Source organism: Chamaea fasciata, unplaced genomic scaffold, assembly GCF_029207755.1.
Source record: "Chamaea fasciata isolate MVZ Bird 193981 ecotype frontalis unplaced genomic scaffold, bChaFas1.0.hap1 SCAF_7, whole genome shotgun sequence".
Lineage (NCBI taxonomy): Eukaryota > Metazoa > Chordata > Aves > Passeriformes > Sylviidae > Chamaea > Chamaea fasciata.
Window position 1 is genome coordinate 37,671,918 of NW_027094092.1, and position 12,505 is coordinate 37,684,422.

General features: G+C 42.4%; 1 protein-coding gene across 2 annotated transcripts in view; it reads left to right on the top strand.

Moving 5' to 3' along the window:
• The first annotated feature begins 78 nt into the window (after positions 1-78).
• PRORP (protein only RNase P catalytic subunit) overlaps positions 79-12,505 on the top strand; it is a 46,417-nt gene continuing 33,990 nt past the window's right edge. Inside the window, exons 1-4 of one of the 2 annotated variants that reach the window (XM_066188423.1) lie at positions 79-158; positions 680-2,087; positions 3,169-3,216; positions 3,983-4,115. In XM_066188423.1, the coding sequence (XP_066044520.1) occupies positions 1,087-2,087; positions 3,169-3,216; positions 3,983-4,115 (1,182 nt within the window). In that variant the 5' untranslated portion in view covers positions 79-158; positions 680-1,086. Of the gene's footprint in view, positions 159-294; positions 359-679; positions 2,088-3,168; positions 3,217-3,982; positions 4,116-12,505 lie in introns of those variants that run through there. The other variant, XM_066188424.1, reaches the window with a different exon arrangement.

Genomic DNA, 12,505 nt, shown 5'->3' on the forward strand with positions numbered 1-12,505 from the left:
ACGGGGCGCGCGGATCACGTATCGCCCCGCCCGGTGAGCTGCCATTGGCTCCACTCGCGGGCGCGGGCCCGCCGCGCGCTTCCGGGCCAATGGGAAGCTGGCCTGCCTTGCCGTGGAGCACGCGCCTGCCGCGCATGGCCGCCGCCGTACGGCGTCAGGTGGGCCCCTCACGGCGGGATGAGGGAGCGGGGGCCAAGCGGGAGCGGGGGCCAAGCGGGAGCGGGGGCCAAGCGGGAGCGACTTTCCCAAAAGCTGGGGCGTCTGCGGTACGGCCGCACCAGGTCCGCGGGGCACCGAGTGAGGAACACGGGACTTTGCGGGGTCTCCCCTTGAGGCGGATCAGCCTGCGGACCTCCTGGTATTTACCTGTATAATCTAACATGTACCTGGGATTTCAGTGTAATTACCGCCCGCGGTGTTGCTCTGCCGCTTTAGCAGCGGCGTTACCAAGGGTTTGGGATAGGTAAAAAAAGTTAAACGGAAGTTTTTCACCAGGTGAAAAATGTTAGGGAAGCAATGTAGGAACCCCGTCTTGGGACTGCCTGAAGGATCAGGATTGGGATTTCTCACCTGAAATCGTCGAGCTACCTTGAGTTTCGTGCTTGTTAGCATGCAGATGTAAATATCGCAGGAAACCACGGAACAAGTAATGATGTCGTGGTGTTGGTTCTGTTTTTAGGAAATCTTCTGACTAAACGTGGACAAAGGAAGAAAGAAAAACCCCGTGCTTTTTGTGTAGCTATGTCAGCGTTGCCTTTCTGCGTACAACACTGACAGTACACATCATTGCTGTAACCAACAAGCAGGAATCATAATATGCAAAACATCTTCTCTAGAAAGAAAGATACCCTTATTTTGGATGATTGTCCTCACAGCGTAAGAGATTGACTTTTGCGAAAGAAGATTTTATCTTTTTAGTGTCCATAAGAGACAAAAAGGACTCACAGAGCAGGCATTTGGAAACAGAAGCTTATACAACTTGGCAGCCCTTGGGCTTTTATTAGTAAACATCCACATGTGAACTATTTTTCATTTTATAACTTCACCAGATACAGTGAGCTCATAGTGAGATAATTTTGTCTTGTGATGGCACTCTTTTCTCAAACTAGTCAGCAGGGTTTTCAGGCTTTGCTATGGAAATGTCACATGTTCTGGCCTGTTTCAAGATGCCGACAACTGTTTGCTGCTTCTTTCAGCATCCCTAATAGGGAAAAAATGAACTATTTCAGTTTTATGACATCTTCCAGCACTGCGTTACCAGTGGACCCCAAAGAAACTGATGTCTTACCTACCAAGAAAAGGTCTGAAATTGATTGCAAAGAAGGAAAAGGATGGGACAAGAAGACTAAAGAAGTACCTGAAGAAAAAGCCCACATTTCTTCCTCTGTTGGAGCTGCAAAGAAATGGCCAATGAGTCATGTTCTGCCAAGGCATAAGTTCAGCCATGTGCAACCTCCAGAAAAACCTTTGCAGGCCGAGGAATGGAACAAACTAAGGGAAGAGTTCCAATTTCCTGAAAAATTTGAAGAAGTGATGCTGAACAGTATGATCAGGTGCCAGAGCCCCATTGATGTGGCCAAGTCCTTGCTGACCCACGTGGCAAGGCGCAATGGTGACATTGCATACAATGTGCTGGTCAAATACCTGACACTATGTGTCCAGCAGGGACAGGTTTCAGAAATCTGTGATGTGTATGACATAATGAAAGCCAGGTTTAAGATTTTAGAAAGTGGGGCCTACACCCTTCTAATCAAGGGCTTGAGTAATTCAGATCAGTGGAGAATGGCCTTGACTCTTTTGGAAGAAGCAAAAAAGATTCTGATTCCCTCACGGACGTGCTATGAATCTTGTATCAAAGCAGCCAGCCGTCACCAAGAGATGAAACTCGCCTTTGAACTGTACCATGAAATGTTGGCTAAAGATGTGGTCCCAACCTTGGATGTCCTGCAGTCATTTTTTAACTTCAGCAGGGGTATGAAAGGTGCTGAGTTACAAAAACAGCTCTTTGGTATCCTCTTATATTTGAGAGAGAACCAAATATACCCTCACAAAACATTTATGTGGAGTATAAAGCTGTGGTTTGAAAGGTAAATGAAGTTTCAATACCAAGATGCAGTTCATGAGGAGGAGGGATTCAAATTATCACACAGATCAACTCCGAGACCCCTCAACATCTCATTTTGATTTTTACTTCTCCACGGGAGACATGTTGTGTCTCATGAAAACATGCCTTTTTTTTTTTTTTTTTTTTTTGTTTCCTCACAGATTACTGTGGAAGTTTAAAATTTTTACTGATTTCACCTTTTCTTTTACCTGTTAAATATTACTCCTTGGTACAAAAATTATGAAATTGTGTTGGGTCATGGCAATTCAAAATAGCTGACTTCCATCTCTTTTTGGGGTGCTAGATAAGGAATGTTGACAGGTGTATGAGGGCTTTTCCTGTAATTTATTGGAATGTAGAAGTAGTAAGCTAGTTGAAAGTTAGATAGTTTCTTTTGTTAAAGGAAAGAGGCAGCAAATCCCACTAGGTAAAGTGAAGATTAAATGTACTGACTTTGTTCATCTCCTGGCATTCTATACAATCTTAATAGGAGGCTCTATGTTTTAGCACAGGATTTAGTTGGTCACACAGTTTGTCATCATAGTAGTGATTGTCAGACTGCAGATTACAACTAGTTACAGTGCACATGCACAATGGGGTTCACCTGAGCCCATTCCATATTTGTCATGTGGTTGGCTGTGATTCCATCTGTGATTTTTTAACTGTTGCCTTTGATTTATGTGAGCTACAGAGCCATTTTACAAGTTAGTCTTCCTGGATGGAAAATGTGGCAGTGGGAATGCACTACCATTATTGGAATAGCTTATGAATATATAGGGCAGTAACTTAAAAGTTGTCAGTGCACACTGATGGTTTGTATGGTTCTTAAAATTTGGTGTCAGCATAAACTGCTGAGATTGATGATGTTAGTTCTTTGCATGTTGTTAAATGCTGGTTCTTTATATAATATTTCTAAGTGTTTCTTATATAATTGCTTTGCAGGGTAAATGATTGGTTTTTTATTTCTAAATATTGAGCAAAATATAATTATTCTGATCTATAATTCAATAATTGTTAAATAAGAACCTAACGTTTTTATTTATCTTTCCCTCTGTACATATTAGTATACCAGGAGAGAACTGGAAAGGAAACCTGACCAACATTAAAGGCAGGTAAATGCAGCATTTTATTTATAAGTGAGGTGTTGTCTTGATTACTCTATATTGAACTCTTCCTTCAAAAATATAAAAAAAAATTGCTTTCCTTATATATGAAAGTATTTCAGTCCTTGAAAGTATGAACCTTTGTTGTGACATGGTTTCACAAACTCCAGTTTCCAACTCATTCTTGTACATTAAACAAGACCCGACATGTACATTTGGAAAAGAGTTATGCTTAGCAGAGAATGTAATCTGTTATAGTAATTCATCATATTTTAGGCAACCTTTTGCAGCCTTTAAGAGTTTTAAAATTCTAAAGGTAGTTGTCTTGACTGAGAGCTAATTCTGTTTTCTGTCTTACTGTCTGTAAAGATAAAGACTTTGAGAGCTAAACTAACTTAGATCACCTCACATTTTCTCATGCATTAAGAATCTGGGAACAAAATGGTGACAAGTGGTTCCATAGTAGTTATTTTGTTAGAACTGAAAGAACACTGTATTTTGAACTAAACAAGTTTGAGGTAAAATACTTGGATAAGTATTTGAATAAAATTAAAATGGTTCCAAGAAAATAAAAAGAGTATAAGAGCTGGTGACTTTGGTGGGTTTTGGAAGCATTGTAGAAAGAGTACAACTGATTTTCTGATGATTGTACTGTGTTGGGGTTCTTTTAAAGAATTGTGCTCATATACAGACACTTGATAAGTTAGTAATATTTAAAAGATTTCTTATTTAAAACCCTTTTTCCTTTTATTTTCTTGTTTCACTTTTGTTGCAGCGGCCAATGCCCAGTTTGCAAGCATCAGCTGGAGGACAGTAGCCTCACCGAAGAGGAGTACAGTAATCTCAGCGAGAGAATAATCAGGGACGTGATACATGGAACTGACACTTTCAGAAAGACAAGCCCAGAGGTAGGTCTCCTACACTGTCAGGTTCATTGGCTAGAAGGGTAATATACAAGTAATGTTCAGGCACTTTCAGAACACCAGAAATTTTTTTCTTTGCTTTAAACATTGGTAGGTCATTAGATAGGCCATGAAGTATCCTGTGTGTCTTTTTCAGTTGTGTCTGTAATTTGCATCTAAATCTCAACACCTTTCATGTTTTATTTGTTCGTATATTTTCAGCCAGCTGTTAATGATATTGAAATAATTAAAAATGTAGGGGGTTTTTACATTAAAAAATTAAAATCTTTTAATCCTCCAAAAGCTAAATTTTAAATATGGAATAAAACTCAGTGAATAGAACAAAATAAGACATCTTGGACTTGCAAAAAAATTAAAAGAACTGGTTATAGTTTTGTTCTGTCACCATTTACAACCCACCAACCTATCAACTACACCTCAATCTTAAAGATACACTTTCATATTTATAGTTGCAGTATACATTAGGAGTATAAAGTTTTTCAAAGGTTATGGTAAACATATGAGAGGGCAGAATTTCAGGCACTATAGTATATTGCAGTTCTATGGCTTCAGTAAAGCTTTTGACCCTGCCTTCCACAGGATTCTCCTGGGGAAGCTGGTAGCCCATGGCTTGGACAGGTGTGCTCTCCCCTGGGTGAAAATCTGCCTGGATGGCCGGGCCCAGGGAGTGGTGGTGGAGGAGCTACATCCAGCTGGCAGCCAGTGGGTTCCCCAGGGCTCAGTGCTGGGGCCAGTCCTGTTTAATACCTCGGCTGATGGTCTGGGGGAAGGGCATCCAATGCACCTGCAGCAAGGTCACGGGCAGCACCAAGTTGGGTGGGAGTGTTAACAGGCTGGAGGGCAGGAAGGCTCTGCAGATGGATCTGGATAGACTGGATCAGTGGGTCAAGGCCAACTCTATGTGGTTCAACAAGGCAAAATTTCAGGTCCTGGACTTTCGTCACAATAACTCCAGGCAGTGCTACAAGCTGGGGACAGAGTGGCTGGAAAACTGTCCAGAAGAAAAGGATCTGGCGGTGATGCTTGACAGCAGCAGGACATGATCCAGTGTGTACCCAGGTGCCCAAGATTGCAAATGGCATCCTGGCCTGCATCAGCCATAGTGTGGCCAGCAGGACCAGGGCAGTGATTATCCCTCTTTACTCAACACTGGTGAGGCCACATCTCTAATTCTACATCCAGTTCTGGGTCCCTCACCATGAGAAGGACATTGAGGTGCTGGAGCATGTCCAGAGAAGGACAGTGGAGCTGGTCAGGGGTCTGGAGAGTAAGTCATGCGAGGAGCAGCTGGGGGAGCTGGGGTTGTTCAGCCTGGAGAAAAGGAGACTCAGGGGAGACCTTAGTGGTCTCTACAAGTACTGGAAAGGAGGCTGCAGCCAGGTGGGGGTTGGTGTCTTCTCCCAGACAACTGGCTTTGGAGCAAGAGGACATAACATCAAGCTGTGCCAGCGGACGTTGAAGTTGGACATGAGGAAGAATTTCTTAAGTGAAAGAGAGGTAAAACATGTAATGGGTTGCCCAGGGAGGTGGTAGAGTCACCGTCCCTGGAGGTGTTAAAGAAATGGCTGGATGGGACACTTGAGTGCTATGGCCTAGTTGACAAGGTGATGATCAGTCACAGCTTGGACTCAATGATTTTGGAGGTTTTTTCCAACCTTAATGATTATATGATTCTATTTCTGACACATTTTGTGTGGAGATAACAGATTTGGTGGTAGCTGATACTGAACAAAGCTGAGGCCCACTAGATGGAGCCCACACCACATCTCGGGGCAGGTTTGCTTTCTCTTTGAGTATTGACTGGGGGTTTGCTGCAGCTGGCACCTCAGTTCTTCACCAGCTTTGAAAATCTGGAAGAGGACACCAGGTTTATTCTTCAGGCTTTTTGCAGGCACAGACATTAAACATGTTTATCAGTTACAGAAACGTGGAACAGTCTTGGGGTGTTTGTAATACATGCAGCCTATTGTGCAGACATCTAATTTCCACACAGATTTTATTTTCAGTTCAGGACTTTTGATCTGATCTAGCTGTGAATTATATAGGAGAATAAAATTCTCCTTAATAATGTAGCAGTAATTTTAAGTATTTAATAGGTACTGGTGTTCTGTAATATTATAAACAAAAGGCTGTGTTTTATTGAATGCTGTATGGCTTGAAAATTTCAAATGTGTTAAGTGGACAGGGCTAGATTGGCAGTACCAGTTGAAGGTGGAGAGATTTAGGAAGGGAGTTCTGGGTAACTGGACCTTCACACACAATCTGAAGAGCAGTAGAAATGATGTTCCCCCTGTGTGAGAGCCTGATTGATTAAATGAATACAATCTAATGGAACAAAGACTTAATCCACTATATTAAATTCTGATGTTGGTAGATTCTGTTAGTCTGTATGATAGCTGAAATTCCATCATTTATCACTCCAGGGCCACCTGCTTGTTAGTTTCAAGTTGATCTCATTCCAGTTCTGTATCAACAGGCAGTCCCTGAATGGAGGTGAACTTGGTGTGTCTGCTGTTGCTTGTACAGCTTCAAATCTGCTTCCTCAGTGAATTTTGAGCATGGATGTGGGGGTAGTGGCAAAACAGTGTCATGATTTATCAGCTGTTTCCAGAAATAAATTTGGGACTTTTTAGTTGCCTTTGTGCTGTGAAAGCAGACGTGTGGTGATGAAAATACGCTGCCCATTTTAGGTATGTCAGACTGTGTGACCTCTTCTGTAGCCAGGGGCTTCCAGAGGGGAACTAGGTGACAAGGCTGAAATAAGGATGTAAGCAAATACGTCTGAGAAGGTGGGGGGGATTTCATTTTGCAGTCAGTCACTTTTTTTGTAGTGGCTGTAATTCAAATAGAAAACTTGAGCTTTGTATTCCTTTTCTCCTAACTAGTTTTCTTCAATGGATCTGTATTTCCTGCAATGAAGTGATTAATCAGGGAAATAGTTTGAGTTGTTTCAAGCTCTGAATATTTTTTCCAACAATGTTTCAAATTGAATATCTAAATGCACTTGGAATCTCTTTTTTTCTTTACCGAGGAATAGTCTTTTGTCTTCTGCAACAGCATCATTGCTTTATTTTATTTCTGTCACTTAAGAATAAATGTGATCAGAGTAGAAAATGAGGAGCAAAGACTTGGTTTGCTGAGGATCCCCCAAAAGTAGTTTGTTGTGCGGTGATTAAAAAAAAGAAATCTTTTTTGTAATTAGTTTTAGGAAAACAACTCAAACAACATAGGTTTGTACATCAGAGTGATACTGAACACTATTTACAAATACGTTGAAAAGATGGCTTGCGTGAACTATAAAACTGATTATCTGTGATAAGGAAATGTTACACATTAAAAATAGGTGCCAATTCAGATCCTTATGCATAGCTTCTGGAAGATCTATTGGGATGTCATATGATGATCTAATACAGCGAACCGTGACCTTGCAGGCTACCAGAGAAAGGAAGCAGTTACAAGACTGTCACCTCTTGTACCAAATTTCTGCGTGATATTTTCTGTCAGATGCTTGTTTACTCTGACTGCTTTTAATTGGGAGCTATGCCATTGAGCCTGAGAGGATATAATTGGTATGCTGAGAGGCAGAATCAACTTTTGCTGTGATGACTTTCGTGTCGCAGCTGCTCCTGGGTGTTTACGCAAATGCTGTAATTTCATTCCCTTCGTGGCTCCTACATACCTCTAAAAAGCCTGAAAAGGCTGTTATGGAGTGGGAAGGAAGCTCATGGGAGAAGTGTGTGTGCTGGCAAGAAGGCAGGAAGAGATGGGGTTTGTGGTCATGTGAATTCCCACACTAGATCTGTGCTAAGCAGGGATTTTACATATTCTTCTAGAACATTAAGGCGACGGCAAAGAGGAAGTAGCCCATTCATCTCAGTGTTCTTTTGCAAGAGAATGAGGCAGTGCTATTTCCAAGGAACCTTGAACATAAAGTTCTAACTCTTACCTTTTAGACTGATTTTTTTTTTTTTTCTGTAAAACTTTGGTTCTCCTTCCAACTCCATAATTTGGCCCAAAGGCCCAAGTGACCCAAAGGGGGCTTTGGGTATCTGTCAGTCCTGGTCTGAAAGTGGCACAGTATGTGCCACAGCCCGGGATAAGTTCCATTTACCTCCTCTACCTCTATTCCCATGGATGTTAGCTGAGTCCTGTGCTGCCAGTGCCTGCTGTGGACAGAGCTGTGAATGGGCAGCACTGCCCACATGCTCATGGCAGTGAGTGCCTGCAGGCACCTTCCTGTTCCTGATGTGCCTCTGAAGGCTGTGGCTACAGGAGCTCCTGACTCAGGGATTATTTGTAAACAAGAGGCACGTGTAACAGAGGCCAAACAAATTGTGTGCAATCCAGAGTACATGGAGATACCGTACCAATACTGAGAAAAGCTGTCCTTTTTAGAAGGGTTTGAAGGGGATTTCCAAGCTTTGAAACTGTAGGGGAAGTATTCAAACCCTTCAGGCATAGCAACAAACAGATTTAAGAGTGTTCCACCAAGACAGCTTAAAAAAAAGAACTGTCTGGATTTCAATTGGACAGCTGAATTTTATTTCTCACACTTAATGTTCATTCCTGGGTTTTTCTTCTGATACCAAGAAACATTGCTGCAAACAAAGCAACTCCCTTAACATTGTATTTTATAAAACTGTTAAAAAATGGAATGTTTTAACTTCTCTAAAATACACCCTGTTTGAAAATAGGGGTAGTTACATTATAATTAAGTGCAGTATAATATTCTGTTAATCAGAATTTGCTCTTTCCTTGCACTTGAGGATATTGTCATTTAACAAGAGAAGAAGCACTGCTTTTTCTGCTGTACAAAGCTGAAAGTATTCTTCTGGAAAAAAATATATGTTGAATATTGTAGTTCTGCATTTTTTAATTTAGTAGTGTCTCTCCACCATTCCTGAAGTGAGCAAAAACTTTGTTGTTTAGAGGAAGTGACAAACAGCCTTTTCTGCAGTGATTTGAATATGTTTTAGTGTGGGAAAAGGTGATCCCAGTAGTCTCACCTGCTACCAGTCTCATTCCATTCCCTGGCTGCATTTTCATGCCAGGACAGTCCTCTGTGTTGTAATCTCAGCAGGGGGACTGGTGCAGACTAAGAGCTGTTGTATGGGCTGAGTTCATCCACTGGAGTCTTTCTCCGTGTGCTAACAGTATGTCTGCATGGGTAGGTGAGGGAACAAAGCCAGGAATGAATGGCTGAGGAAAGGGAGAAGGTGGAAACACCCCTTTCTGGGGCAGCACCAGTACATACCAGTATAAGATGGTGGTGAAATAGTGCATGAGCCATCCAGCTGGTGTGGAATACAAAAGAATGCAACTCTTTGTGCTTTTGCCAAGATATGAATGGACTTGAGCCATCCACACCCTAGAGATTAAACAGTAAATTATTTTGAAACTCTTAAATTCTTTACATCAATATAAATTCCATCATGGGTTGAGTTGTAGCTGGCTTTTTCTTTCAATTGATTTAGTCGGTGTGTATCCATTTGTGAAGAAAAATCTTTTAATAGAAGGTGCAGTAAATCATTTTTAAAGGTTGCATTGTTGGCATTCCCCTGCTTTCCCAGTAAGGTAATGAATGAAATCAGGTGGGTTTTTTTAAAATTCCCTTTTCTTTTGTTCATGGCGTGAAACAGGATATCACTGGAAACCCTGAGAGCACTGTGCTGTGCTGTGCTGTGCATGTGGGGGAAGTCCTGCATGAGGTAACAGCCCTGCTGTATTGCAGTACTTCTCTGCAGAACCTGAGCCTTAAGGAGGGTCATGTCAATAAGCAACACAAAATGTGATTTTAGTTTAGTTTCTTCAGTTTGAGCCATGTTTTTGAGTCCATAAGGAAAATGGACTTTTCCATAAAAACTTTGTGAGATGAAACCCAGTCAGAATAAGTTAGAAATCAGTGTAAAGTTTGCTGTGTTTGTTTTGGTGCTTTTACCTGAAGCGGGGAGGGTGGGGTTGGAGAGAGAGAGGTGTGTTTTGGTACTTGTTGGCTAATTGAAGGAATTCATCAGAAGTGCCCCTTGTCTTGTTGAACAGGATGTTTCCATGTAAATGCACCTGTGGCATATGCAGCTGGGCTGCATGTAGATCACATGTTGCAGTCTCCATTTGGAAGGGTAAGCCTTTGTGGATAGCTTGCTTTTTTTTTTTTTGCCTAAACCAACCTGACTCTTCGGATGGTCCAGTGCAGGGCTAAGAGTTGGACTGAATGATCCTTGTGGGTCCCTTCCAGCTCAGCATATTCTATGGTTCTGTAATCTTCATGTCATCCTTGTACTGCACTGATGGCCATAGTGCCTGGTTTCTCTTGATTAGTTGTACCCTAACTGCAGCTGTGCTCTACTTCATTTACTGCTTAGAAAGAAAGCCTTTAATTTCTTCTAGCAGTTAGCTAATGGGGGAGATATCTTTAGGGAACTGTGGATGAATCATCTGTTTACTACTGTGGCTGAAGTAAGATCTGCATAAAATCCAGACAAATCCCAATCCTTAAAAGATCAGCATTCTTTGAATTGTCTACTTTCTCTCTTTGTAGTGGGTTGGCCTTGGTTGGGCACCAGATGCCCACCAAACTGTTCTATCACTCCTCTCAACAGGACAAGGCCAGTAGGGGTATAAAATGAGATGGAAAAAACACTTGTGCGTCAGGATGGAGAGAGTTTTTTAAAGCAAAAGCAAAGGCTGCATGCAGAAGTGAAGAAAAATAAAATATTCTCTTCTTCCCATTGGCAGGTGATGTCCAGCCCCTCCCTGAGAAGTGGAGCATCAGTATGCATAGCAGTTGCTCCAGAAAACAAAGGTCATAATAATAAACTCCCTCCCCTCGCCCCCTTCTTTCTCTTGGATGTTGTTCTGAGGAGGTGTCATATGGATGGGATATCCCTTTGGTCAGGTTGAGTCAGCTGTCTTGGTTATGTCCCCTCCCAAGATTTTGCCCACCACCAGGCTACTGATGGGGGGGAATGTTGGAGATACAGCCTGTGGGAGCACTGCTCAGCAGAAGCCAGAACACTGGTGTGTTATTCACACCTTTGTGGCTGGCAAAGCACAGCACTGTGAAGGCTGCTGGGGGGAACATTAACTCCAGCTAAGCCAGACCCAGTACACTCCTACAGTGAAAGTCTTTGGGTGTTTGTGTTGTGTCTGCATGAGGTAGCCTGCTGCTTATTTCCAGGCTTTGCCCTTTTCCTTCCCGGTGTCCAGAGAGGATGAGAAATATGGCAGCTCAAAAACTGTCTCTCAGGGGAGGAGACCTTCTCTGTCGTTCTTAATGGTTTTTTGGTTTTTTGGTTGTTTTTTTTTTCTGGAAAAGGAAGGAACACACTCTCATGTGTTGCTGGGGAAATATGGGTGGTAAAGAGAAAATTAACTGACCCTTGGGATTTTTAGTCTGTCTGAGGCTTTTTTATTGGAGTTTTCTGTATTTGGTGACATGAATTAAAGTTGGCCATTTGTCTCCTGCACTTTGCTATTAACTCCTCTTTTCCCTGGCTGGATAAGTCTCATTGCCACCAGCAAACTTTTTCTCCCTGTTTTGCACAGTTTACTCATAGAAATGGAAACCAGTTGAGCTGATCTGGGAGGCTGGCAGGGCACGCTGTTTGTCAGGCATCTCTTGAGCATGTTAGGAGACATGGACAGGAGGAGATGGTGCAGAAAAGTGCAGTGGCCAAAGGAATGACACTGAAAAAGCTGCAGCATCTCCCCAGCTCCAGGAGTAAATCCAAGAGCCATGAGGTGGCTTTCTGAGGAGTGCTGAGCCTATCCTGGTTCCTCTCAGCAGGACCCTTCTGGCAGCCCTGCACCATCTGCCCTTCTGGGAGAGGAGAGGGATCCAAGCAAAGAGTGGGCAGAGGAGAGTGCAGAGCTACTGAGCCCCTCTGCTGCTTCCCCAACTCATGCTGTAGTATTCCCTGAACAAAACAGTCTACTCTGCCCTTCAGGGAAAACCACCTTTTCAGGAGCTGCTCTGTAACCATTGTCACTTGAAATAAAATACCACTTGAAAAATTCTCTGCAAAGTGCTTGTTTTGTATTGAACTGAACCCATAAAGACAAGATTACTTGTACAGTTTGCTTCTTAAAAATGTCTTGACTGTAACTATGTTACTTCAAATAATATTGCCATTTGTTAGCATTTGGCTCAAAGCTTTTCTATCTTACCTTAATCTGGGCTGCATGTGTTTTGCTTCTTTTCATCTCTCCCACATTTCAGACAGCCATGCAGTATTGCACTGATGTCTTGCCAGATTTTGAACCATGGGGAGATCCATGGATGGTGTAAGCCCAGAAGTCAGGAATCCATGTTGTTTGGTTTTGCACTCTGTATCTATATCAGGTTTCTACCTGCTATCCGTGCTGTTGCCTTTCCT